Raw genomic sequence first — 27,582 nt, forward strand, 5'->3', positions numbered from 1 at the left:
TCCACCCATCCATCCATCATCCACCCATCCATCCATCCATTCATGATCCATCCATCCATCCATCCACCCATCCATTCATCCATTCACCCACGCACCCACCCACCCATCCATCCATCCACTCATTCATTCATCCATCTATTCATTTGTGCATTCATCCATATCCATTCATCTATCCTTCCATACACCCATTTGTTTGTGCATCCATCCATCCATTCATCCATCTGTTCCTTCTTTCCTTCCTTCCTTCATCCATCCATTGATGCATCCATTTGTTCATTCATTCATCCATCCATTCATTTGTTCATTCATCCAGCCATCTGTTCATTCATTCATTTATTGATAGATCATTCATAAAGTGTTTTGCATGCCCCAGGAATGCAGAATTCTGTCTCTGGTAAGCCTGTGTTGCTCGCTGCTTCATGCATTTATTTATTCAGCATCTACCATGAACCCACACTAGATTAGGAGGTGGGGAAAAGCAGAGACCCATATGGTTCCCATTTTCACAGTTTGCTAGCCAGTGTAGGAGATAGGTAACAACCAAGTCAACACATGAGGAAATTTAAGACACAATCTCCAGGAGTAATTAAGTATTGGGAAAACATACCAGAGCAATCAGTCAAGAAACAGGGTCGTGTGGGGAATACTTTAAAGATGGCATAGGGGGGACCTGAGTGGCTCAGTCAGTTGAGTGTCTGCCTTTGGCTTAGTTCATGATCTCAGGGTCCTGGGATCAAGCCCCGCGTCGGGCTCCCAGCTTAGTTGGGAGTCTGCTTCTCCCTCTCCCTCTATCCCTCCCCCTGCTCATGTCCCCACTCTCTCATTCTCTCTCTCAAATAAATAAAATCTTTAAAAAATAATAGAAATTTAAAAAAAAATAAAGATGGCAAAGGATAGGGAAGGCCCTTCAGAGGAGGTGACTTTGAAGGGCAGGCAGGACGGGCTACAGAATGTGCGGACCCCAGTGCAAAATGAAAATGTGGAGGCCCTTGTTCAACAGTTATGAAGAATTTCAAGAGGGTGGCAGCAGAGCTGACCACACAGGTCACAGGCTGGACGCAGGCCCTAGGGGAGGTTTAAGGGCATGAAGGAGAAAGGGAGCATCTCAGTTCAGAGGGAACAGCGGACACAAAGGCCCAGAATGGGGATGCAAGTGTGAGTATTCTGGAAACGTGAGGGCACAGGGGAAGACAAAGGCCCCGCTGAAGATCATTCAAAAAGAGCTCCCTTCAAGCCCCAGAAGCCAGCAGGAGCTTTTTCTATCCAGCTGCCTGGCTGGTGGCCTGGCAGGAAGCAAGCGCGGACCACAAGGTGACCTTGAGGTGACACGGAGACCAAGTGGCTCTGCAGACCCTGCCTGCAGCAGGAGAATCCACAGACATACCTCTGCCACTGCTTTGCTGTGGTTTCCGCTGAGTGCAGACCCCTGGAATAACCCCCCCAGGTCTCAGCTTTGTCTGCAACATGGAAAGAGCTGTAAGAACTAGTGGGAACCCCCCTCCCGGCCGCCATATTGCAGAAACTGAGCCTCCAAAAGTTAGGGGATGTGCCCAAGAGTGCAGGCTATTTAGCAGCTGATCAGAAAAAAAATAATAATAACAGGGAGCTTTCGGGATTCTAACAGGGATGCTTTATCACCACATTGGTCTTCTATGTCAGGTTCATTCCCTCAATCCTCCAGATGATTGCAAGTTACCTGCCCACATCTGAAAGTGGCCTGGTCTTTTGACCTGTGGGCCCCAGGGAAGAGGCATTTGCATGCTGTATAAGGGGAAAAGCCCAGCAGTGGCTCTCCACAAAGCAACACTCTGGAGGGCTTGGGGGGGATTGGGAGGTCCCCCTGAACATTTCTTCAGAGTTGACCCAAGACGCTACCAATGGATGTGAGCAAAAGGGTCAAGGCGGGGGCTGCCAAACACCAGGCTACTGAGGGTCCCAAAGATGCAACAATATCAGAGGCAAAAACTCTACAAGAGGATGATGGAACCCTCACCTTTGTTCTGGTATCACTGCTTCCAACAGGCAGGAACACACAGGTTATGACATCAACCTTTTCATCCAACCAACCACCAGAGACAGCAGCACCAGGACAAGGGTCTAAGCCTGGATTCCCTGAAGATACCATCCCATGGGATTCTCATCCCAGATCATTAGGAACAACGAACCCATGCTGGTCTCCTTCATCAGAGGCCCCTCATTTGGGGACCCTGCTGGAGCTCACAACATTCCTCACAGAAATGCCAGGATCTTGGGAGACACCAGCAGATCTACCTGAGTTGTCCTGGGTGTCAAAATCCTCAATTCCAGACTCTGAAAAGCGCATCAATTGGGGGCAAAATAACTGTAGGCCCAGTGAGATTTGTGTCACACTTCAGGGGGCTGCTCCAGCCTCCTCATGCTGGAGATGAGGACGTACAGGTTCAGAGAGGGTAAGGGTCCCTCCTAAGGTCACACAGCACAGTGTCCTCTTTGTGCCCTCCTATAGCCCTTTGCATCTCCCACCACCCCACAGTTTATAAAAAACCAAGATCCCTCTGTCCCCTCTTCCCCCCAGTCCTGGGATAAGGCATGATAAAAGATTTACCTATAGTGCTAAGTTTCTACATAATGAAGATACAAAGGCAGAAAACTCATTTAATATTTTGGCTTGCTGTCATGCAAAGATAGGCCCTCACTTAGTTAAGGATCTTTTGCCTTCATAAATTCACCAGCTCAAAAAAGCTGTGGGTTAAGAACAAACCAGCGAAGACCCCTAAAAATGGTGGTGGAAGACAGTGAGCTGTGCTGCTGTAATAGCCAGCAGCCCCATGACGCTACTTAAATTTCAAGTAATTAAAATTAAATTTTTAAGTTCACTTCTTCCGTCACACTAGCCACAGGTCAATCTCCCTAGTCACAGGTGACTAAAGGCTACCATACTGGACAGCACAGTTCTAGAACATTCCACTCTGGAACATTCCATCATGGCAAAGTTCTATTGGCCTGCTCAAGTCTAATTTGAAAGTTGCCTCGTCCGAGAGCTCTCCACTGACCTGACCACCTCATTCTATAATAGATCCCCTCAGGGGCCCCTTCTCCTGTACCCTGCCTTCCTCCCAGCATTGGACACACTGAGAGATCATCAGTTAACCTGTTTATTTGTACTTTTCCCACCTCCCTGCTGGGATGCGCCTTGAAAGTAACAATGTATCCATCTTGCTTTTTGCTGGGGCCGTTGTGATAAATATATCTCACCTACCTGCCCTACTTAGATACCACTTAGCAACCTGGAGTCGGGCGTCCACTTCTAACATAATCTCAGATGTCTGTCAATTTGGGGGAATTCATTTCACTTACTTTTCCCCAATCCCTATCAAAATTGCCATGTTGAAAGTTAAGAACCAGTTCGGAGGAACGCAAATGTTGGTGATCACTGGAGGGACCACAGCGAGGCACAGTGGAACCCCGTCTGCAGCCTGGAGAACCTGGCCTCAAGCTTGGCTCTGCCCCCTCCCAGCTGTGTGATCTTGGGAAAGGCACTTCACCTTTGAGCCCCAGTTTTACCGTCTGTAAAATGGGGACCCATCGCCACCAGCCTTGTGCTGTTGTTCTAAGGGATCAGTGGATAATCGATATAAATGGGAAAGTGATGGGGGAAGTGGGCGCTGGGGGTGGGGGAAAAAGAACAAGCCAAGGAAGGGAGCTATAGGGGAATCTACCTCTTATTAAGTACCTACTGTGTACCCAACCCCGTGCATACTTCACAAACATTATCCCATTGAATTCGTGAGCATTTTCCAGATGAGGACCTGAGGCAGGGAGAGGGGAATGCCACGCCCAAGGTCACACAGTAGGGGGTGGGGGGGGGGCGAAAGAGCCAAGGTTGAACTTTATACCAGACCCTGAAGCCTTCCCTTCCTTGAACCCTTCCAGAACCTCAAACTAGTTTCCCCCTGGAGATCATCAGGATGGGGAATAATTGACTTCTCTTTCCTCTCCTTTCTACTTCCAGTCATGAGGGCTCAACGTAAGCTCCCTGGGAACATGGGTGCCTGAATGGAAGAAGCCATCTCCTCATCCAGCTTTTCACATTTGGGAGAGAGAGTACAAGAGGTGCTGAAAGGAACGGCCAGTGAGATTGTACCCCTAGTGGAGGGAACAGACCAGGAGGAGGGAAGCAACCCTGGAAGGCGGGCAGAGAGCTCTCTGACCTGCAGAGTGATGGTTGGTGGCTCTTTTCCCTGCTTGTCTGTTCCCTGCGTTTCCCACCTGGAACTACTGTATTCTGTTTGTAATTGGGGAAGGGAGGTGGCCAAGCTTGAACACGACCACAAAAACAAACAAACAAAGCCAAGAACTGTACACCTAGGACACACTCCCACCAGCAGGGACCTACGGGCACTGGTTTCTAGCAACATATCTGAGTTTCTGCTCTGAAGGCACCCCTCGGGGAAGGCATGGATTTCAGTTGTTAGTTACCCATTGAAAGAACCAATGAACAAATACATGACTGTCTCGTCAGGAGGCAGGGAAACTGGCCCTCCCTCCAGGTCCCCACTGTCCCATGTGGCTCTCATCAGCCCTAGCTCATTCAGTCTAAATTCTAACGAATCACACACAAGGCTGTCTTCCCGGACCAGGCCAAGTCCTTCGAAAAGGACAGTCTCCCAGCATAGAGCCTGGTAGACGCAGTAGCTGCTCAATAAATAATTTTGAAAGGAAGGAAGGAAAAAGGCAAGACTTATGTCTTCCGCATTTCCCATAACTACCCTCGACATGTGGGCATGAGCAGACAGCTTGACCGAGCAGGTAAGGGGGCAGCCCTCACCCCAACTCTGAACTCCGCCCTCATGAGGACCCAGGGCACGTTACCTCATAGCAGGGATGGGGTTCTCAGACTCGCCTACAGTCGGAGCGGCCTCCAGGGACACGGTCCCCAGGCTGGCCCGGCTGCCCTTCCGGGAAGACTCTCGGAACAAGCCAGCACCAGGGTCCTCATCAGAGGAGTTGTCATCAAAGGAGCCCAGGATGAAGTTGGTCATCAGCTGCCTCTTGATGTGCTCTTGCTTCTCGTCTTCTTTGGAGAGGGGTCTGGCTTGCTGGCCCTGGGGCTTGGCTGGAGATGGCAGGCCACTGGTATCCAGGGTCTTCAGGCCTTCGGTCCCTGTCCCATTGGCTTGGAGTGCTGCAGGGGTATTATCCGAGGTACAGGGGTTTCCTGGGGGACTCTGGTGTGGGGGTGGCCTGGAAGTGCTCTGCTGACAGGCATCTTTGGGACCTTTGTGGGAGGCTGGCTTGGCCTGCTTAGGAGTCTCTGGCAGAGGGCTGCAGTCACTGTTTTTCTGGGGTGGCTCCCCTGAGCTGTCTGAGGCTGGAAAGGGCTCCTGGCTTGGGATACAGCTCCCTTCTGACTTACTCTTGGTGACTTGTGTACAGTCTGTCATTTTCCCCCAGATTTTTAACCAGGAAAAGGTCAAGCAGGAGAAAATCAAACAAGATAGAAAAAGAAGCAATATCATTCAGAAAACCTGCAAGGAAAAAGGAAAAGACATTTCAGAGTCTACAAAATTGAGTTATTTCCATCTTCAAGGGACTCGTGTGGCAAGAAGCAGCTGGGGTTCTGTGCATTCAGTTGAGAGAGTCAGAGGTCAAAGGCAGTGGGCAAAACAGCTCTGTCCACAATGTGCTCCGTGGTCCTGGGCACATTCCTGAATGCCTCGAGAGGTCAGCCTCTCATTCCTAATTTAGGAACATGAACACAGGCTCACCATGAATCAGAAACATGCATGGAAGAGAGAAACAGATCACACCTCTTAAAGGGCTCTTGTGATAGACTCATAACACCCAAAAAATAGAAACAGTCCAAATGCCCATCAACTGAAAAATGGAGAAACAAAAATGGAGAAACAAAACAAAAATAGAAGGAAAAAGGGAGAAACAAAAGGTGATTATTAAGTTGTAAAAAATAAAGAAAGAAATGGAGGGGTGTCTGGGTGGCTCAGTTGCTTAAGCAGCTGGCTTCGGCTCAGGTCATGATCCCAGCGTCCTAGGATGGAGCCCCACGTTGGGCTCCCTGGTCAGTGGGGAATCTGCTACTCCTTCTCCCTCTGTTTCTCCCCCTGCTCCTGCACATGCTCTCTCTCTCCCTCTCAAATCAACTTTTTTTTTTTAAAGCAAGAGCTTACTAACAGACAGAAATTCATTTTGCTGAAGACATGAATCCAGATATTCTGATTTCTTACCCATGCCTCTTCCTGGCACACTAACTCTGCCTACTAACGAGTAGATCATTGTTATTTGATGTGAATATTGTTTTTAAAGATTTTATTTATTTGAGAGAGAGAGAACATGAGTGGGAAAGAGAGCAGAGGGAAAAGCAGACTCCCTGCTGAGCAGGGAGCCCGATGTGGGATTCGATTCCCAGATTCAGGGATCATGACCTGAGCCAAAGGCAGACACTTAACTGACTGAGCCACCCAGGAGCCCCAGAAGTAAATATTGTTAAGAAGCAAACAAAAACTCAAACTGAACATGTTGAAATTTCAGAACAAATTTTGCCACAGGGATACAGAAATATTAAAAAAATAAAAGGCTAGACCGCAAAGCTCAAGCATATCAATTTAGTATCTAAAAGGTTTTTACTTGGGGCGCCTGGGTGGCTCAGTGGGTTAAGCCTCTGCCTTTGGCTCAGATAAATAAATAAAAGTTTTTTTTTTCTTTTTAAATTTCAACATCATTTTTTTAAAGATTTTATTTATTTATTTGGCAGAGAGAGATCACAAGTAGGCAGAAAGGCAGGCACAAAGAGTGGGGAAGCAGGCTCCCTGCCAAACAGAGAGCCCGATGTGGGGCTCAATCCCAGGATCCTGAGATCATGACCCGGGCTGAAGGCAGAAGCTTAACCCACTGAGCCACCCAGGCATCCCTCAACATCATATTCATAAGGGAAGTGGAAAAGTTCTCAAGTTTTCCTAGAACCACATGATCTGAATAATTCCTGCATACTTTGCACAACAGAATTTCCAAAATGTTGTCAAGGGTATTTTCCAGTTATACCTAGGACCAGGAGGGTTTTTTTCTTTTAAGGCCATCAAGTTTCTTTTTAAAGAAAAGTCAGTCAAGGGTGGTACAGCAGCCATCAATGTTCATTGACCATTCATTGAACAAAGAGGAAAACCACATGATCACTTTAATTAACACCAAAAAATAGCATTTGGCAAAATACAACACCCTTTCATGATAAAAAACAGAGAAAGAGGAAAAGAAAGGAACTTCAGTGTAATAATGCATAATTATGAAAAACCTACAGCTGATACATACTCAGGGGTGAAAAACTGGAAGCTTTCCCCCTAAGATCAGGAACAAGACAAGGATGCTCACGTTCACCACTGCTATTCAGCATTGTACTGAAGGTCTTAGCCAAAGCAATTAGACAAGAAAAAGAAATAAAAGCCATCCAAATTGGAAACGAAGAGATAAAATCATCTCTAATCATAGATGGCATGATCCTATACAGGCTTCCCTGCTATCCAAAAGTAGAGAAGTTTTTACGAAACCTTTTTTTAAGTTGAAATGGCATAAAGCAAAGAAGCAATTACCATTAATTTATATAGACACATTTTTGAGCATTCCTAGACCCATGAAATAACTTCTCTTAGGCTTTTCTGGGTAGCTTAGGACACATCTTGCTAATGGATACACAAAATAAATCAAGACAAAGCTCAGATGCTCACAGACATAGTTCAAAGCTATGGTGGCTTTGATGCTGAGGTGCTGCGTGTAGTTCTTGCCAAAGGAGCCTGCCAGTGCTGCTGCCCCTGCTCAGGGCACGAGCCGCCTCTCTAACAGCTCCCTGCAAAACAAACACTGAATGCTAATTTCACCTTTCACCTTTTCTCCTAAAAGCAAAACTCCTCCTTGGGTTTCTTCCATTTAGTGAAAATAGGTACTAGTGTAGATCTAATATCGGTCTTTTGCAGAAGGAAAGTGGTATAACGTGAACTTTCAAAAAGCAAGAGATACCTGTGTACAGAAAATCCTAAAGAACCCACACATACAAAAAACCCTAATAGGAGTAATAAACAAGTTAAGCAAAATTGTAGGAGACAAGATCAATTAGTTGTACTTCTGTGCACCAACAATGAACAATCTGAAAAGGAAATTTAAAAAGCAATTTCAGGGGCACCTGGATGGCTCAGTGGGTTAAAGCCTCTGCTTTCAGCTCAGGTCATGATCCCAGGGTCCCGGGATCGAGCCCCACATCGGGCTCTCTGCTCAGCAGGGAGCCTGCTTCCCCCTCTTTCTGCCTGCTTCTCTGCCTACTTGTGATCTCTCTCTGTCAAATAAATAAATAAAAATAGAAAGAAAAGAAAGCAATTCCAGGGGTACCTGGGTGACTCAGTAGGTTAAGCGTCTGCCTTCAGCTCAGGTCATGATCTCAAGATCATGGGATCGAGCCCCCCCATTGTGCTCCCTGCTCAGCAGGGAGCCTGCTTCTCCATCTCCCTCTCCCTCTGCCACTTCCCTGTTGGTGTGCTCATGTTCTCTCTCTCTTTCTCAAATAAAATCTTAAAAAAGAAAAAAGAAAACAATTCCATTTACAATAGCATCTAAATAAACAAAATATTTCGGATTAAATTTAACCAAGGAGGTGAAAGACCTGCGCAATGCAGGTGCACAAAACATTGCTGAAAGAAATTAAGGAAGACCTAAGTAAATGCAAGCCATCCCGAGCTGGTGAGTTGGAAGACTTTCTGTTGGTAAGGTGGCCCTATGCCCTGAAGCAATATACAGATACGGAACTGCAAGGGAACCCAAATAGCCAAATCGATCTTTAAAAAGAGCAAAGTTGGAGGACTCACACTTCCCAATTTCAAAACTTACTGTGAAACTGCAGTCAAAATAGTGTGGTACTGGCATAAAGACAGACATCTAGACCAATGGAACAGAATGAAGAGTCCCAAAACAAACCCATACATCTATGGCCAATAGATTTTCTATGACAATATCCAGACCATTGTTGGGGGGGAGGGGCACCTCGACAGTCAGAAGAGCATGCAACTCTCCATCTCGGGGTTGTGAGTTCAAGCCTCACATTGGGTATAGAGATTACTAAAGAAAATAAACAAATAAAAAAAAATTCAAGGGGCGCCTGGGTGGCTCAGTGGGTTAAGCCGCTGCCTTCGGCTCAGGTCATGATCTCGGGGTCCTGGGATCGAGTCCCGCATCGGGCTCTCTGCTCAGCAGGGAGCCTACTTCCCCCCCTCTCTCTCTGCCTGCCTCTATATCTACTTGTGATCTCTCTCTGTCAAATAAATAAAATCTTTAAAAAAAAAAATTCAAAGGGGAAAGAATAGTCTCTCCAACATATGGTTCCGGGACAACTGATTTCCACAAGCGAAAGAATGAGGTTGAACTCCTAACTCAGACCATACCCAAAAATTAACTCAAAATGAGTGAACAACTAGAGAACCTGAGTGGTTCAGGTGGTTCAGCGTCTGACTCTTGATGTGGGCTTGGGACATGATGTCAGGGGCATGAGAGTGAGCCACCACCCACATGCCCTCATCCCTCATCAGGCCCTGTGCTTCCCATAGAGTCTGTCTGGGATTCTCTCTCCCTCTCCCTCTGCCCCTCCTGCTCATGCTCTCTCTCTCTAAAATAAATAAATCCTTTTTAAAAAGATGAGTCGGCGACCTAAATATAAGAACTAAAACCACAAAAAGTTTAAAAGAAAACATAGGAGTAAATTGTCGTGACCATGCAGAGGCAATGGATTCTCAGACGTGACGCCAGAAGCAAAAGCAGAAAGAAAACATAGATAAACAGAGCCTCACTCAAATCCAACACTTGTGTGCATCCAAGGGCACTCTCAAGAAAGTGCAAAGACAGCTTACAGGATGGAAAAAAAAATCTGTGAAACACACACTTGGTAACGGTTTAATATCCAGAATATATACATAAGACTTACAACTCAACAACAAAAAGACACCCTGAAATTGAAATGAGGAAAGGACTTGAACAGACATTTCTCCAAAGATATACAAATGGCCACTAGTTCACGGAAAGAGATATCCTTGTCATAACATAAATAACATAAATGCCCATCAGAACTGCACCGTACCACTTCACACCCACAAGGATGGCTTGTGGGAGGGGAGAGGTGAGAGGGGGCAGAGAGAAAGCAGGGAAGGAAAGAAGGAAGGGAGGGAGAGAGGAAGAGGAAGGAAAGGAGAGAGGGAGGGAAGACAGGACAGAGAGGGAAGGAAGGAAAAGACAGGGAGAGGGAGGGAGAGAATAAGGGAGGGAAAGAGGGGAGGTGAGGAGAGGGAGGGAGGGGAGAGAGAGAAAGAGGGGAAGGGAAGGGAGGGAAGAAACCAGCAAGTGGCCTTCGAGGACAGGGAGAACCCGGACCCCTGCACGCAGCTGGTGGGAACGTAAAATGATGCAGGCTGTGGAAAATGGTCAGTGGTTCCTCAAGATGTGGGACATAGAACTGCTCTATGACCCAATACTTTCACTCCCAGAGGCAGCGCCCCAAACAACTGAAACCAGGGGGGAAACAAGTACAGATGGACGGAAGCATGTGCCCAGCAGAGCCCAACTGTTTGATGCCCTTGCCTGGCGCTCTCCCCAACGTGCCCCAGCCACAGCACCATGGGCTTCAGGGGCTGGAGCATTCCCAGTGCAGGGGCCGTGCTGTGCCTCGTAGGGTGCTCAGTAGCACCCCTGGCCTCTACCCAGCAAAGGTGCCAGGAGCACCGTTCCCCTCCGTTGTGACAACCAAAAATGTCTCCAGACCTTGTCAAACGTCTCTGGGGACAAAATTGCCCTTGGGTGACTACTGGCCTGAACCCCCCACATCTACTCCCTCCCTCCCCTCCCTCCCTCCCTCCCTCCAGTTTCCAAATGGTAAAATCCTCCTGGGAGACACCTGAAGTCTTTCCAGGAAACTCATCCCTGGCACAGAGCAAGTTTGCAAAAAGTTTAAAAAGTGAGAAAGGTCAGCATTCTGAAACATACCCCCTGAGGAAGATTTGGAAACTAATCATTGGCAGATGGCATTGCCAAAAATGTTGCAAAAGCCTCTGGCCCCCTTGGCAGCCCAGCCGGTTAGAGGGCTGCATCCTTGCTGGGTGGGAGGGCATGATGGGGTAGAGGAATCCAAGCCCTTGGCCCTCCACCGTGGCAACAAACACAGCAGAGAAACACAGCGTTCGCTGGTCTCCCCTGGCCCATCTGGAGGCCCCCAGAGACACGGACCAATTGTCATTCATTTCAGGATCCTTGGGCCCAGCTTGGTGTGGGGTACGTGGGAGGTACCCCAAAAGCGTGTACTGAAGGAATGATAAATCTGGGTGCACACACACTGAGCTCCACCTGATAGGTGAAGGCAAGCTGGCATTTTGCATAAATTTGAAATGTTAGCATCTCCTTGCCCTAGAAAAAAGAGAAAAGCACTTGAGTCACCACCTGGAAGACAGAAAAGCTACCTCGAGGCAAAACCAGGCTGCAGTGGTTTGGGATCTGGGAACCCCGAGATGGCTTTCTTTACTTTGATCCTCAATGGGAAACTGATCAAACTAGGCAAGGGTTGCATCACAAGAACTCCTTGGGCATTTGGTCAGGAAATCCCCACTGGCTAGGCGAATGGCTGCAGGGTATTGCAGATGGCAGGCAGGCCCTGTGATGAGTTACACAGGGAGAAGGATGAGGAGAGGGCAGGTGGGCAGGCTTGTGGGGGCAGGTACAGGCCAGGTCAGTACATTGGAACCTCTGATGAATGGAGCAACCAGCAATTCTCTCCAGGTTGGGCCCCCTCTCCCACCCAGCAAATCCTTTAGATCTGCAGTTATTCTGAAAGGGGCCATGGAACTAATACCCCACACCGACCTTGCAGAGGTTACCTGCAGAGAAAAACCCACGTATCTTCTTTTTTTGCAGAGAAATGACATGGGACCCAAAGGCCACCATACTAGAACTTTCCCCCAGTGAGTACACGGAAACAAAAGGGGGAACTGGTTGAGAAAGTTTCCAAACTCTGGGTCTCAGTTTTCCCATCTGTAAAAATAGGGATACTCACTCTTGCCCCACTTACCTGCATTTATTTGCTCCTGGGATAACCTAGAAACACAGCATTTACACATATGTACAGATCGCGAGTGTAGAAAGCCTTCCAGCCTCCAGTCTTTAAAATGGCTGTGATGGATATTAGAGCTGTTGTCATTATTTTAACTTCCATTTCACCGCTCAGTGAACTGTGGCTCAGAGAAGCTAGGCACCTTGATGCTGTTCAGATCCAGCCCTGACACCCATACCTTTGCACTGTCCCCCTCCCACCAAAAATGGATATGAATAAATTCCATAAAAGGGACAGTGTTACAATGAGCACACGGATATGATCATAAAACCCAGACACCTGGCTGTGTCCCTGGAAGACAGAGCAGCAGAGCGACATGTCAACTAACAATGCCAGACATGCACAGTGGTCCAGGAGGAGCACTGTGCAGGCAGCTGGATCCCATGAGCAGTAAAGGCTAGAGAAGTCCACCCAGTGAAGCTCTCCAGACCATGCCATGCCAAGCTGTTGCCCTTCACTGAAATAATCCACCTGACCTGAAAAACGAGCTCAGCCAAAGCTATTTTTGTTTCTTGCCAACCAAACCCAAGTGGTAGCTGCCAGGTGTCAGAGCAATCGTGGCTCCAGTCATCGTGAATGTAGGAAACCACTTGGTACCAACAAGTACAGCACGGAGACCAAATGAAGACTGGAGGGGGCTGGTGGTGGTGGTAGTGGGGGGGACTTGGAGTTGGGGGTCATGATTTGCTTTCCAGCTGCTCACCACCCCCACAACACATACCCAGACCTGGCCAGGTCTGCGAGGTTCCCAGGCAGGGCAGAATGTCAGCATTTGACCAGGAGTCCCACATCACAGTTGGATTTTTCCTCCCACCAAGATGAACTCAGTTGTGTGCTAATACTTACCATCGCTGTGGCCATGTCCACCAGCTCCAAGGTCGTGTGCGTCTGAGAGGTGCCTACAGGGTGACTAGGGGCACAGGGTGTCATCTTTCAGGAGGAGGCTGCTGTCATGCATCAGGCCATGGGGGGAGGAGTCTGGACAGGCCAGTGCTCCAACTGGGGTGAATTTTTACCCAAGTCAGCCACGTTCTTATTCATCACCGCAAATATAAGCTGCTTGCAAAGGTCCTTGCTCAGCCCTCGCCTGATCTCAGATCCCCTGATCTCAGCTCAGCAAGTTAACGGCCAGCCTCTCGGGACGCCTCCCTCTAGCTTGCCACATTCCTGTACTTAGGCCTACTTCACTGTTTATATAATTACCCTCTTGCCCAAATCTGTCTCTAGAGTGTGCTCCCCTAATGTTCCCCGAATTACAAGTGCCTTCTGTTTCTATGTATTTATCCATCAGACACTTTGCTGGGGTTTGGCCAAGTGAGGCATGATGGAGAGAGAAGCAGAGTGTCAGGGCGAAGGGTGGGTGGGTAGCCAAGAGCCCTCCGGCTGCCAAGGGGATGGCCCAAGGTCCTTTTGCTAATTCAGAAATAACGAATTTGCTAGGAGCTAGCCACAGGAGCGTTCCAAGATGACAAGTGGATACAGTAACCTGCACTCCAGCCTCTAGGAACCAGGGGTCAGAGGTCACCGACTTTCCCAAAAAATCCACCTGTTCCAACCTGCACTCTAGGAGGGGACACTTGGGGGATCAGTGAGGCCGGTGTCCTTATTTAAAATAAAATTTTTTTTTACAGATTTTTTTTTTTTTTTATGCAAAGAAAGCAAGCAGGGGGAGTGGGAGAGGGAGAAGCTGACGCCCCGATGAGCAAAGAGCCTGATGTGGGGCTCCATCCCAGGACACTGAGATCAATGACCTGAGCCAAAGGCAGACACTTAATGACTGAGCCACCCAGGTGTCCCACATCATTTTTAAATGAGCAGAGGCCAGAGGTCCCACGTGAAATGAGGGACATAGCCATGACCAGCGCCAAGGTCCCGGCTCCAGGCCGGTGCTCTTTCTATACCAAGGCACCATTCAGGGCGCATTTTCTGGGTGGCCGCGACATGCCCTGAGCGAGAAAGGACCCTGGGCCACGGGGAACTGGCGGTCCCCACTGCTGCCCAACGCCGGCCAATTCTCACGGGCGTTCTGCCCAAATTATCAATTTGGGCAGAACGCCCGTGAGAATTGGCCGGAACACGCCCGGCGAACTCGCTTCGGGCGCCCCATGTTTGCAGGGCTGCCCCCTGGGCCTGGCCCGGGATCCCCAGGGGTCGCGTCTGAACCCCGCCTGAAAGCCCTCCGGGAGTCAGGTGCATTCAAGGCCGATGCCTCCTGCTCCTCAGCCTCCGCGGGTCCCCTCCCTGGCACTGGCCCGATGGGGCCGGGCCTGCCCCGAGGCCCGGGCACGAAACCTCGCCTGCTTTCTCAGCCTTCCGTGTCCAGGGTCCTATCCCTCAGGGCCTCCAACTGGGGAAACCCAAGTCCCGCGCCACGAGTCGTCATCTGGTGCCCTGGGAGGTGACCCAGGTTTACATCTCGGCTCTGCCCCCTACCAGTGGGGTAAGCCTTGGGCAATACCCTCCAGGAGCCTCAGGTGGCCACCCGCCACATAGCGGAAGGACATCCCTAACCAGGAGTCCAAGGTGATCGCCTGTGCAGGACACAGGATAAAGCGCCTGGAGCAGTTCATCCCAGAGGGAGCCGTGAGCGGTGGCTGGGAGCCCAGGGTAGGCTGAGTCACCACTATGACAGCCCCAGCACCCCACAGAGTGTCCTCTCAGACACACTGTGTTCCACTGTGAACCTGAGGTTCCTCGTCTAGAAAAAAGAAGCGGAAGGACAAAGGCCCACCCACCTCAGAGATGAGGAGAAGGAGGAGGAGGAGGAGCCAAGACCCGCAGAGTCACTGAACATGGCCTTCCCCTTCTTGGGGCGGCAAAATGCAAAGGACGAGGCAGGAGACCGACAGCGTGGTTTCTGCCTAGCGTCCACCTGCACAAATGTACACTGTGGACTCACATTTCGGTGACAGGTGCCCGTGCGCCACCAATCAGGTGTCCCGGCCACTCCCTGAGGACCTGAGGATCAGCCAGCCCAAGTGGGACAGGCAGACCCCCAGGGGACAGCCCTAGGACTCATCAGCTTCTCCAGCCCCCAGCCTTGAGCTGTCAGGGAGGGCACCGCAGGGCAGGTGACTTCCTAAAGGGCGGAAATCTCTGGGGCATCCACAGCCTGGGCTGGGCTGGATTACCTTCTTGTCCGGTCCCTCATCCAACGGGGACATTCCTGGGGACGCTGCGTGATTCTTGTTGCTGCTGCTCTTGTTTTTCGAGGGGGGTGGTTTTTAATGCTGACATGAGGGTTAAAGAAAGGAAGGCAGTGCTAGAGAACGCCATGGGGGATCAAAAGTGATGCCTAGTAAGTCACTGGGAGTGTTTTTGTCACTAGCAGCTGGTGAGTGTGCAACCTATCACAGCCCTTGTGCTACGAGCTTTATACGCACCCTCCCATCAGCTTTTCCTTGCACACTCTTCCTCCCCTCTGGAGGCTCAGTCCCTCCCCAAGTTCAGACTTTTAGGACCCAGGTGGCCTCAATCAGGAAGCCCACGCTCCTAACCCTCATGTGCTCTAGTTCTCTGGGCAGGATTTCCCTCCATAAGCCCTGAGATGGCTCCCAAGTTAGCAGATCTGGAAAGTTACTGTCAGGATTGCTAGGTTTCTCAGAGCTGTGACCTGGTTCCTAAATCCCTGGGTCCACTTGCTGAGGGGCTAAAATGCAACCAAGAAATAAATAGCCAACCACTTCTCTGGGTTTTGGTGTTCTTCTCCTAAGAAGGTTTTTGGGGGAGACAGGAGAGTCCTGCTCAGGCCAAGAACAAGTCTTTCGAACCAAGACCTAGCCACTAGACTCCCAGAATCAGGAAGAGGCCAGTCCTTCCAAGGGTGGAGACAGGCATGAGGGAGAACTAAGAGCGACATCTGCTCTGGGCCTCTGAGGGTTGAATAGGAGTTTGCCAGGTTACTAAGGAGGAGAAGACGTCGCAAGCAGTGGTTGCCCTTGGTACCATGCTAGATGGTGAATTAATAACACCACTGGGCAAAGATGGGGCACTGCCAAAGTTGCTTAACCAGGAGCAGCAATTAGCAAAGTGTTCTACTGTGAAAGATACTTGTTCTCTTTAATATATATATATATATTTTTTTCATCTGAAGATGACACGTAACGGTGCAGATGAGAGGGCAGGAAGGGACTGATTCAAGAATCTTGCTTTCCCTTGAGATTGAGCTGAGGGTACTGGGCATGTGAGATGTCATGGTTCCTCGCCCGAGAAGGAAAGTGCCAGGGAGAGCAAGAGAATTTCACCCCTCACCTCACACACACACCACACTGTCCCTAATTCCCTAACCACAGATGCTAAAGCTCCTCGTGCTGATGACACAGTGACGCCTTCTGTCGCAGTGACTCTCCTGTGTGTAGGTCCTCCTTTACTCCTCAAGGAAGTGCTACCGGGGAAGTAGTGTTCTCATCCCACTCCACAGACTGTACATGAAAACCCAATGCCCAGAAAAGGGGAGTGACTCACCCAAAGTCACACAGCTTGGAAGTACACAGAATTCAGCCTGCTCTGCCTGACTCCAAAGCCTCCATTTGTAAGAGGGGGCAGGGGGCAGGCTGTTGATTCGATTGATTAATGGGCTACCTTCTTTGACAGGTGGAATCCCAAGTCTGGAAATGAGAACCGGGGAGGCTCGATAGTTCTCAAACTAGTCACTTGTCAAAACATCTGGGGCTCCGGAGAAGCCCAAGGACCATGAAAACGGGTCTAGATAATCTACATGTCTGTGCTTTGGTACCAAATCCCAAACTGTCTGATGCGAGCCGAGCAGGTGTGTAGCATCAGCAGACAACTTCTAGGAGGAAAACCCATTTATGAAAAGCTGGTGAATTTCAGTTTTCCCGGGCTCACTGCAGGTGCTCAGTGAGCACCTGGTGAGCCAAGCCCAAATGTGATGGGATTGATCTGCTGGCCCAGGCAAACCCAGCCCGGGCAGTTTCAGCCGGGTGCCTGCCTTGTGGAGAAATGTCGAGGGGCGGGTCCCCACCTGAGCCATCCTTGTAGAAGCTGCCGAAGTTGATGGTTGGATGCGCAGGAAAGTGAAGGAGGATTGCTGGTGGGCTGTGGTACAGGACGCATGAAAACCTAGAAGCAGGAGGAGCCAAGAACTTTGGCGCTTTCCGGGAACCAAACAGCCTGCCTGGTGCTGAGAAAGGGGTGGGGGTGGGGGGCAGGGACAAATGACCCTGCAGGGTCACGGGAGGTGGAAGGGATTTATAGCTCTTTCCCGGAGTGATGGTGAGCTACAGTGCGAGAGTCAACAGATTCTACACTCTGACTGCCCCGAAAATCAGCTCCAGCACCCTCAGTGTGACCGCAGGCAGAGCAGTTAACGTCGAGCTCAGCTGTTCCATCTGTAAAACAGGGATAGTAACAGGACCAACCTCAGCACCCCAAAGGGCAAGTCAATGAACTCACGTATGTAGACTGCTTAGCTTGGCATAAATGAAGCATGCCATCAGGAGTTTCTGCGATTACCGTAGTTCTTTTTCTCGTTAACATTGCTACTTGGGGTTGTGCTGAGCAGCCCCTGCCTTAGAGACCAAGGGACTTTGTCGAGCAAGTCTTCTCCCTGATGTTGCGCTGAGATGGGGGGGGGGGGGTGTTATCCCTTCCACCAACGGCCCCTGGCTCTGCTGGCTGAGGGCCTCCCCCAAGCCTAGTCCCGGGGCAGGACCCGTGCACCATCCGGCCTGAAAAGCGGCAATGTGACTCCCAGCCTGAGTCAACCTGACCTTCCGGGGACAGTTGCTCTCCTTTGAGGCTGTCCCAGCATTTCCCTCCAGCATTCTGGTCCCAAATGTTGGGAGGAATCAACAGAGTCCCATGGGTGATCTGTCTCTCTAAAAAGGAGCAACCTCTCCTCTGTCCTGTCCCTTCCAGAATGAAAGCAAAAATGGCTCTGGACACAGAAATTGCGGTTGGAGCCTCAGCACCGCCAGCAGCCAGGAAACTCTGCAGTGGCAGTCTTACCATCCCCACTGAATACGTGAAAAAACCAAGGCACAGAGAGGTGAGGAAATTTGCTGAAGGTCACACAGGAAATAAAGAGCAGAAACAGAACTTGGAGCTAGCCACTCTGGATTCCATACTCCAACCAATACACTGCGTCTTAATTTCAAACCCGGGAATGACCTAGATTGGTTTCCGGCAGAAAACGTGACCTACCAGTAGGGCTGGCCTGTGGACGCTTGTTAAACTGGGATTCTAGCGAGGATCTCCAGGGGCAGGCCGTGCTTTAGGCCCTCTCCCTGCCCCCAGGGATTTCTGCAGCCGTGCCCTTTAGCATTCAGAGAGTTTTGGGTGAGGTTTACACAAACTGATACACAGAACACAAACGGAGAGTGTGAGTGTTCTAATATTTATCTCACTCTCCATGACGCACCAGGCATGGTACCAAGTGCTCACTTCAGATCAAGGTCAAGCCCCTTTTATGACCACGCACAAGCCTCTTGACCCAGCTCCCTGACCCCAGTCCACAATGCACAGGAGGAACCTCTAAAACATTCCTTGTCCCAGATTATGATTTCTAAGTATGTTTCCCACTGAAAGGAACCAGGACTGCTTGGGGGAAATGGTTCACTCCAGGCCTGGGGCAGAAATGTACAAAGTGAGCTGCAATTTCTTGCTCTGCCTGAAAGCAAGGACCCTGAGGGGGTTTGCCCTGCCAAAGTCAAGATACCTGGGACCGTTAAAAGGTGATCGCTGCAGTGGATTGAAATACATCTGAGCAGTTTCAAAAACCATGTGGTCATTGTGTTCCTCCAAACAAAAACAACCTTGGGACGCCTGGGTGACTCAGTTGGTTGGATGACTGCCTTCGGCTCAGGTCATGATCCCAGAGTCCCGGGATCGAGTCCCGCATCGGGCTCCCAGCTCCACGGGGAGTCTGTTTCTCCCTCTGACCTTCTCCTCGCTCATGCTCTCTCTCACTGTCTCTCTCTCAAATAAATAAATAAAATCTTTAAAACAAAACAAAACAAAAAAAACCACCTCACTGATACCTTGGGAGCTCACAATGGCACCATCATGACTCTAATAATGGACTTGGGGGATAAAAAAAAAAAAAGGACACAGCAGAGCATTTATCCTGCCTTTCCTGTAGGAAAATGCTCTGTATTTCAGATGGTGGATGAGAGTCATGTGTTATAGAATGATAGCTAACAAGTGAACGAGGATGGAGGGAAGCAGGAAACCACATTTGCAACTAGTAAGGAAATAACATGGACCTAGGTAGGGCTTTGACGGTCCATGGCTTATGAACTATTCAGTCAAGGCCTGCCAGGGACTTTATAAGGCGGACGTTGGTTCCCACATGCACCGAGGCGTTCACGTCATGAAAGCAGGATAACCTGACATTACGCTCTTTTCGATGCCACGTAGTAGACGGCATGCGGCGACATGGCAGCATGTCGAAGCAGTCTTGCCAAGGATTTGGACCTGAACTGATTCACAAGCCTCAAGACCCGAGCACTGATTTACAGGGACAGAGAAACTCATTAAATGACGCTTGAGAGATGCGTCATCAGCCACATCCAAGATGTGGAAAATTCCACGGGACAAATGACCAACTTTCTTCTATAAGTAACTGGCATTTAATAAAGGCAGCAGGATGGTTATTACAGATGAAGAGAGACTTAATAGGACCTTTGTGGGTCCTGATGGGAACAGAATGAGTGTTCAACCTCTTTGAGAAAGAGGGCGTGGAGCATAAACCGGGTACTGGGTACTGGGCTAAGGAAATTCTATTAATGGTGTTGGAAATGATCATGGTGATGCCTTTTTTAAAGGGCCATCTCTTTTAGAGATAGGCACTAATGTATTTATCTGGCTCTGAGAGTTGCTTGAAAACAATCTCCCCTCCCCTTGATTGGGGGACCCCGGAACTCTAGTTAAGGACAGGATGCAATTTAGTACACAGGGAGAAAGGTACTGATGTCTGCAATTGACATGAATGTGATGGGTGTGTGGGGTACTCCCATAGGATTCTTTTAACTTCCTTGCAGGTTTGAAATTTTTCACAGTAAAATGGGGGAAACACAGGGAAAAGGGTGTATGTGTGGGTGGACGAAACTGGATGTGCAGAAAGTTGATGGTTACTGAAGAGGGTGGTAAATGCAGAGGGGTGCATTGTGCTAATTCTCTCTACCACTGAATGTGTTTTGTTTTTTTTTTTTTAAAGTTGAGGCTCCTGGGTGGTGCAGTTGGTTGAGACTCTTGGTTTTGGCTCAGGATGTGACCTTACGATCTTGGGGATGTGGGATCAAGCCCCACATCAAGCCCCGGGTCGGGTTCTGAGCCCAGCGTGGTCTGTTGGAGGATCTCTCTCCCTTTCCCTGTCCCTCCCACTTGTGTGCTCTCTCGCTCTCTCTAAAATAAATATATCTTTAAAAAAAAAGTTAACTTGACTTCTGTACCAAAATTTAAGGCACCCTGTCTACTGATTAAAACCTGTATATTGGTACTAACTGTTAAAATTTATTAGTACTTACTATGTGCCAGGCTCTGTACTAAGCATTTTTTATAAGCATCACCTCATTCCACTCCGTGAGATCAGTACCATGAGAAGCCTCCCACCATTTTTTTCTTTTAAATGAAGAGTAATCTTAGAGTTCAAGAGTTAAATTTGTCCCAAGTCTGTGCACTCTGGTGGCGGGCAGCTGAACTGAATTTCACATTCTCAGTGGCTCTACATTGTATTCTTTTGTGACCCCCATGACCCTGGAGATGTGGCCCCTAACCACTCTCTGGCCACTGGACCCCTTCGGGCCCTCTGTGCTTGTGGGCCCATGTTCTGGAATGTTCTTTCCCACCACTGCGTCCTGGCATGGTTATCTCTTGCTCCTTTTTCTGCTTTTGCTTCTGTGTTCCCACCCAGACCTGCCCTGACACCCACGGGTCTTATTCTTGATGACGTGTCCCTTTCCTTCACGTCACTTGCCACAGGCTGAACTGTCGCTACGTTGTCACAGATACACTCACTCACCCCCCCACCCCCTTGAACGTAAACGTCTTGGGAGAGGACTGGCTCTGTCCCGCCCCTGGCCCCACAGCGCAGTGCGCAGGGCACAGAAGGGTCAGGCAACCCACGGGATGCCTCGGTGCCCCCACCTGACCCAGGTCCGCCTCCGTGTCCAGCCCATCCTTCCCGTCTCCCTGGCAGGTCCTCCTGCCCCACTGAGGCTCGAGGGTGTGAACGTCAAGGTCAGGCAGTGGGCTACTACCTGGACGTGAATCCCCACCCCTACCCTCTCCCTGTGACACAGGGGGCTGCCAGAGCTGCTGCACGGAACGCCAGCCTCCCACTCTGTGCCCTCGTGACTCCCTGTCCTCTCCCTCCCGGGGCTCCTCACAGACCACCGTTATGGGTGAGGTCACCTACGTGCACGCCTGTCTTCCCCACTAGGAAGTCAACTCTGTGAGGGTAAGGTGGGGCCTAAAACCCAGGTCTGTTCAGATTTTTCAGCATTCCTGATACAGGCTCCCTGACCCCTTCCCTAGCCACAAGCGTTCCCCAAAAATGGCTCTTGTGTAAATGGAGGGTAGACACAGTGGAAGGCATACAGCAACCCTTCAACAAAGCAAGGAAATTGCTAAACGATAATAAAGGCTAATGTTTGTTAAGTACTTCCTGTATACCAGGTCTTAAACTCTGCGCTTCGACCTTATTATCCCTTTGCGTGTCCACAGAAACTCCGCGAAGTCTGTGTTCCCATTCTGCAGGTGACAAGCTGAGGCAAAGGAGGGATCTGTTGCCCGAGGTCACATCACGAAGCGGCAGAGCTGGCCGTGACAGTCCAGCTGCAGGGTCGGTGTGTTTCCTTCATGCTTCCGATGCCCACCGCCACCTCGCCCCATGCCCAAGTTAGTGCAGCAGCCTGCTGGCAGAGGTCCCTGTTCCAATTCATCCAGAACCTGCGAGGCTAGGCTCTGACTCCAGACGTACGCACACACAGACACACACACAAACACACACACTGCCTTGGAGCCCTGTACTCAAGCTCAACTCTTGTGACATTTATCCATGGCAGGATCCTGCCTCCCGGGATTCCGAAGGAAAATTGAGGAAGGCACAAAATGAGACTATTTCATGCTTCTCAGGGTGTGCCGATGGGACTGTCAGCCCTGAAGGATGGTATCTACCTCTGCCCAGTCCCAAAGTCACATTTTAGAGAGACCCACCACAGGTCTATTCAAGGCTCTGAGAAGTCCTGCCAGAAAGGATCTGAGCTCCCCATGGGCAGCCCAATGTTTCCCAAACTGGAACCAGAGCCCCTTCTCCATCTTACATAGGCTATTCCTCCAAAGGCATCCCATTTGGTTGGGAATGTGGAAACAGAAGACCACAGCCTTCCTCATAACAGAGGAAGATCTGCTAAGAGGGGCGTTTCCAACGACTAACTATTCTAGTTACTACTGGAGTCTGAGACCCATTTACTTCCAAATAGAAGGAAGAGTGTGTGCAGGGTTGTCCTTTCTTCTCACTCTCACCCGTGATTGATTTGATTTGATTTGAAAAGATGCATTAGCGGGTCCAACAGGGGGTGGCACCAATCCTGGGCTAATTGAAAAGTGAGGCTGTGTTCTGGGGTCCCAGCCCAGGTAAGTGTGCTAAGGTGTGCTGTGCCGGGTGGCCCAAAGAGGTCCAGAGAGCCCCACTTGTGTGTGGGGCTGACCTGAGTGGAGATTCTCCCATGTGTCATGTGACTGACCTGAGCCAGTCACGTGAATTCTCCAAACCTCGGCTTCCTGGTTGGGGGAATGGAGTAAATAACACTTCGTCCTAGGGTTGTCCTTGTGCGTAATTCAACACTGCGTGCCAACCACTTAGTAATCAGTACCTCAGATTCCCTGTTGCGCAGCCCAGACTGTCTAGCACAACCTAAACAAACCCATCCTGTCTTCCTGGAGATCTTCTTACTTTATGGTAGTAAGTTGACTCTTATTATAACAAAGATCTATTACAATAGAACGTGAAACGTGCATGAAGTTTCCAGGGAAAATGCATGACTTCTGACCATCCTTCCAGGCTTCCATGGATGGAAGGGTCCAGATGCACACTCCTTTGAAGATCCTTGAGTCAAAATTCAGAGGAAACCTGAGAATAAGGTGTCGCCAAGTTTCTACAGGGATAAGGCTTTGAGGAAGTCTCCACTTGAAAAGCTTAAAATGTCTATTGCCCCCTGAAGATCAAGATCAAGTATCTCATGTAATACTCTGATTTATGTCTCATATCTAACGGTGATAAAACAGAGCTTACATAGCCCCTGAGTAGAAGAAAAAAAAAACCTCCTTTGCATAAAATCAACTACTAGGACCCCATCAAAATGAAAACCTTTTGTACAGCAATGGAAACTATCAAAAAAACAAAAAGGCAACTTACTGAATGGGAGAAGATGTTTGCAAATGCTGTATCTGATAAGGGGTTAATATCCAAAATATATAAAGAACTTCTACAACTCAACAACAACAACAAAAACAAGAAGTCTGATTTAAAAAATGGGCAGAGGACCTGAACATTTTTCCAAGACAGACACACAGATGGCCAACAGACACACGAAAAGGTGCTCAACATTGCTCATCACCAGGGAGATACAAAGGAAACCCACCACGAGATACCCCCTCATACCTGTCAGGATGGCTAAAACCACAAAGACAAGAAATAACAGGTGTCAGGGAGGTTGCGGAGAAAGGGGAACCCTCGTGCCCTGTTGGCGGGAATGCAACCTGGTGCAGCCATTGTGGGGACAGGATGGAGGTGCCTCGAAAACTTAAAAACCGAATTTCCATAGGACCCAGTAATCACACTACTAAGTATTTACCCAAAGAAAACAAAAATACTGGGGCGCCTGGGTGGCTCAGTCGTTATGCGTCTGCCTTTGGCTCAGGTCATGATCCCAGGGTCCTGGGATCAAGCCCCATGTCGGGCTCCCTGCTCAGTGGGAAGCCTGCTTCTCCCTCTGCCTGCTGCTCCCCCCACTCATTCTCTCTCTCAGATAAATAAATAAAAATCTTTAAAAGAAAAGAAAGAAAGAAAACAAAAACACTAATTTGAAAAGACATATGCATCCCTATGTTTACTGATGTATTATCTACAACAGCCGAATTAAGGAACCAGCCTAACAGACCATCAACACACAAAATGGGTAACGAAGATGTGGTGTAGATAGATATAGATACGTATTTATATATTTATAAATAAATAAATATCTATAGATAGATGCAGTGAAATACCACTCAGCCATAAAAAAGGAAAGAAATCGTGCCGTTTGCAACAAAACGGATGGAGCCAGGGGTATCACGTTTGCTGAAATAAGACTGAGAAGGACAGACATGGTATGAGTTCACTCATAAGTGGAATCTTCAAAAACGAATAAACAAAAACTGAATCGGATCAATAAATACAGAAAACAAGCTGATGGTTTCCAGATGGGAGGGTGGTGGGGGGATGGGCAAAGTGGGGGAAGGGGAAGGCCCTGTCATGGAATGAAGTCTCGGGAATAAAAGGCACAGCATTGGGAAGAGAGTCAATGATGGCGCGAGAGCGATGGGACAGACGGTGGCTACACTTGTGAGCACGGTGAAACATACAGAGAAGCTGAACCACTAGGCATACACCTGAAACTACTGTATCATTGCACATTAACTGTAGTCAAACTTAAAAAAAAAATGTTTTAGGGCGCCTGGGTGGCTGAGTCAGTGAAGCGGCTGCCTTCAGCTCAGGTCATGATCCCAGGGTCCTGGGATCGAGCCCAGCATCAGGCTCCCTGCTGAGTGGGGAGTCTGCTTCTCCCTCTGCCCTTCATCCCTGTTGCTCTCTCTCTTCCAAATAAAATCTTTAAAACAAAATGTTTTAAAAATCTCCTTTGCATAAACATAAGATGCCTTTCTAGAGCTGCTCAAATAAACTCATCAAGTGAGGATGTTTGTACCTCCAATCACATGACTGAGGACAGCAGAGTCTTTCCATTTAAAACTCGGAGAAGTCAGTGAGGAAATCAAATCTTCTAGATATTTCCCAAGACACTGGTAGAAGGAAAAAAAAAACAGTTTATAAAAAATTGTCTCTACTTTGCAGTTTTTAAATGTAAAGACTGGCTTCCCAGGAGTTCTGCCTCAGTCCTCAGTCCTGGGCTACTGTGGATGATGGGTCTCCCAACTTCCACGGAAGCCCACTGATAGTAAAATAATAATAAAAAATAATAATTATGATTATTGGGAGAGACAGTTGTGTACCAGGCGAAGGCATAGAATAGGTCTTTGAGAAACCAGGTCTGGGAAGGTTTTTTTTGTTTTTTTGTTTTTTGTTTTGTTTTTGGTTTTATTTTGGTTATTTTTTCTTTAGAAAAGAGTTAGGGGTAGGAGGGGGGTAGGCAGCAGGAGAGGGAGAATCCCAATCAAGCTCCACACCCAGCACAGAGCCTGACGTGGGGTTTGAGCTCACACCCCTGAATTCAGGACTAGAGCTAAAACCAAGAGTTGGATGGTTCACTGACTGAGCCACCCAGGAGCCCCCAAGGTCTGGGAAGTCCTATGCCCAAATGGGCCCACCAGGAGGAGGAGGGGCAGGGGGAAGGAGAGCACAAGGAGACCCGTTTTACTCCATGCTGCTTGCCTTTTACTTCCTAGTGCACTTTAGAAACATGAAACATCTTTCTAGTGATACAAGACCATTACAAATGCTTTACTCTTGGTCTGCTTTTATTTTTTTTTAAGATTTATTTATTTAGTTATTTGTGACAGAGAAAGAAAGAGAGAGCGTGAGCAAGGAGGGAGGGGCGAGAAGGAAAGAGAGAATCTCAAGCAGACTGACTCCCCACTGAGTGCACAGCCCAACGCGGGCTTGATCTCATGACCCTGAGATCATGATCTGAGCTGAAACCAAGACTCAGATGCTCAAACAAGACTCAGATGCTCAAACAACTGAGCCACCCTGGTGCCCCTAGAGTCTGCTTTAAAAAAAAAAAAAATGAGTAACAGTCTGAGAGATTGGACATCTAGAAGAAACAGAACAGTTTTCCTTAAGATGCCTTGGGGGCACCTGGGTGGCTTGGTCAGTTAAGCGTCTGCCTTCGGCTTAGGTCACGATCCCTGGGTCCTAAGATAGAGCCCCACGTCCGGCTCTTAGCTCAGCAGGAAGCCTGCTTGTCGCTCTCCCTCTGCCTCTCCCCCTGCTTGTGTGCTCTCTCTCTCATAAATAAAATCTTTAAAAAAAAAAAAAAAAAAGACAGACGGCTTAGAGGGAAGGAAAAAAAATATCACACAACTGCCTGTTCAGTAATCCTAAAACCTAACCCTCCCATTTTGGTTTGTGGAACTGATGAAGAGAATCTGCACGGAGATTCCCAGCAACATAACCATTTATAGAAGGATAGAATGCCATTCCTCATCTAGGTTCCATTTCCAGCCCTCTGATCAGCTCCCCGCAAACTAAACAGGAGTTCTCATTCCCCTGGAAAGCCCGCCTGCCCTCTTCTGGGGAAGGTCAGCCCAGTCCCCAAGGATACCGGCTTTCCAGCCAGGGACCCCAGGGAGGGGGAAGCTCACTTACCACCTGTCCCTCCACCTTTCCTCTTCCAGGTCTCCTCACCTGTGCCTTCAAGGTTGCATTTTCCGGGCTCCTTGTTTGCTCTAAGCTGGCTAGCTGCTCGCTGCTGGGAGTATGAGCGTCACTTTTAGATTAACTGGTCCCTGCCGTTTAAAAATATCTCTGAAGCACTTAACCTTCAGGCGCTGGCGCTGTCCCAGCCCAAGCTGTGTAGAACAGGATCCACCCCCTCCCTCGCACCGTGTGGCCTCTCCACTGCAGGACGGACCTGCTTGCCACCTTTCAATCCCAGACCTTTGCTGTCTTTCACAATTGTTCGATATCTAAGCCATGGGGCATCTAAAGTCCATGTCGTCACCAGCGATCTGAACCAAGTCATTCCCGTCTTTCTCGGATAGGCAGAAAATTGATTGCACACAGGTTGCTGGGAGTTTGAGAAACAGCTTCTGCACCAAGCCTGCAGGAAGAAGCTCCCAAGGGGTTGATGTAACTGTTACCCAAGGGTCACCTGGCTCTCTGCGTGGGAAAAGATGGCATAAAACCTTCTGAATGAAAACGCCACCAAATAAAGTATGCCTTAGGGAGGGAAACAAAACAAAACAAAACAAAACACCAACCCCAAATAGTTCCACTTCCATCCTGGGTGGCTGGTTCTCGCTGGGGCCCAGCAGGGAAGGTGGGAACCCAGGCCGCAGAGCCCGTGTTCTGTGCCAGGGGGAGGGCTGGAGGAATGTAGGACAAAGGTCACCTCCAGGTCCAACCCAAGGCAGGGAGAGCAGAAGCCACACAAAAGGGCGCTGTGCTCTGACAAAAGGGGGAACAGCAGCTCAGGGGCCACGATCTCAGGAAACCCAGGATGTGCCTCACTGAGGAGCACGTAGAAAAACCCGCCAAGAACCTGAACCTATGCAAAGCGGTT

General features: G+C 49.1%; 1 protein-coding gene across 6 annotated transcripts in view; it reads right to left on the reverse strand.

Moving 5' to 3' along the window:
* Positions 1-27,582, reverse strand: part of ACACB (acetyl-CoA carboxylase beta) — a 125,788-nt gene that overhangs the window by 95,981 nt on the left and 2,225 nt on the right. For 2 of the 6 annotated variants that reach the window (XM_046024227.1, XM_046024232.1), the window contains exon 2: positions 4,852-5,507. The exons of 1 other annotated variant lie outside the window; for it this stretch is intronic. In XM_046024227.1, coding sequence (XP_045880183.1) covers positions 4,852-5,498 — 647 coding nt within the window. In that variant the 5' untranslated portion in view covers positions 5,499-5,507. Of the gene's footprint in view, positions 1-4,851; positions 5,508-11,001; positions 11,382-25,047; positions 25,142-26,705; positions 26,804-27,582 lie in introns of those variants that run through there. 3 more of the 6 variants (XM_046024228.1, XM_046024230.1, XM_046024231.1) reach the window with 3 other exon arrangements.

This window comes from Meles meles, chromosome 12, assembly GCF_922984935.1.
Source record: "Meles meles chromosome 12, mMelMel3.1 paternal haplotype, whole genome shotgun sequence".
Classification (NCBI taxonomy): Eukaryota; Metazoa; Chordata; class Mammalia; order Carnivora; family Mustelidae; genus Meles; species Meles meles.